At 38.0% G+C, this 1,124-nt stretch overlaps 1 protein-coding gene across 2 annotated transcripts in view; it reads left to right on the forward strand.

Moving 5' to 3' along the window:
* Positions 1–365: 365 nt before the first annotated feature.
* Positions 366–1,124, forward strand: part of TMEM255A (transmembrane protein 255A) — a 27,039-nt gene continuing 26,280 nt past the window's right edge. For both annotated transcript variants that reach the window (XM_009075308.1, XM_009075309.1), the window contains exon 1: positions 366–387. In XM_009075308.1, the coding sequence (XP_009073556.1) occupies positions 366–387 (22 nt within the window). The remainder of the gene's footprint in view (positions 388–1,124) is intronic.

Here is a 1,124-nt window from a genome sequence, read left to right on the forward strand (position 1 = left end):
TAGAAAAATGTGTTTTCAGAGAATGAAAACCTGTAATTAGTGTCCTAGTATAGGGCTGAAGTGGAGGTAATCACATTATCTCTTCAATTTCACGTCTCTCGCCAATATCAGGTTAAAGGATTATGGTTGTTTTTTTCAGGAATTGGAATAAAAGCTTTTATTAATTATTTTTTTGAATCTTATGATTAATCTTGAAAAGCTTTCATAAATCTTCCAGTTCAAAACATTTTGCTTTTCTTTATTGCATGTTGGTGCGTGCTAGTCCTGAGCTGGGAAAAGAGAGGAAAACATGGTGGTGCTGAAACAAGTTCAGAATCCCTAAACAGTGTTTCAAGCTGCTGCTTTTAGAGTGTTTTTCCTCAGAAATGCTATTGCAAAATACTCTGGGTTTGAGGAAAACAGCACGTTTTGCAGGTGTTTTCATGGCAACTGTTTGCACCGTCTGTGATGGCAATGCAGGGGCACTGGTTGGTGTGTGCAAGTGCTGTGCTCTGCAGGGTGGTTTTGCAGGACACAAACATCTGCACACCCACACAGCCTAACCATGCACAGTTTTAAGCTGTGTAAGGAGCATATGGCTGTGTTTATTTACTCTCTGCTCATTTGCCAGCCAAACTGTAGCAGTAATCAGAAGTCTGGTAATCATGTGGAAGCAAGAGGGGTTTGTTCTTTCTCTCCTTTCAGAACTAATCTGTGTAAGAAGTGGCAATTTTTCTCCAGTTTCTAAAGTTTTGTTCAGCTGAATTTTGGTCTCAGTGCGATGAAATTTTAAGACATTTATGGGACACTTGTGTTTAAATGATTACGTTGGAACTGGAGTGTGGCACAAGTGATAGCATTTGGGAGGCAACACATGCAGAATGGCTTAATATCTTGATGAATTTTGAATGATTTAGAAGACTAGATTTTATATTATTATTTTGGCAGTTTTAGGAGAATAAAAAGAATAACCCCAAATGCAACCTGCAGCAGACAGTCAGGTACCTTTATTTCTAGTCTGTAAAATATGGCATAAAAAACTAAGGATCATTAATAAAAGAACCAGGCTGGATCTTAGGGTTCTCTAGCAGGTTCTTCTTTTTAATTTGTTTGTTGGTTTGAAATTAGTAACTGTGTGGCTGTTC

Source organism: Acanthisitta chloris, unplaced genomic scaffold (assembly GCF_000695815.1).
Source record: "Acanthisitta chloris isolate BGI_N310 unplaced genomic scaffold, ASM69581v1 scaffold14115, whole genome shotgun sequence".
NCBI classification, from domain to species: Eukaryota; Metazoa; Chordata; class Aves; order Passeriformes; family Acanthisittidae; genus Acanthisitta; species Acanthisitta chloris.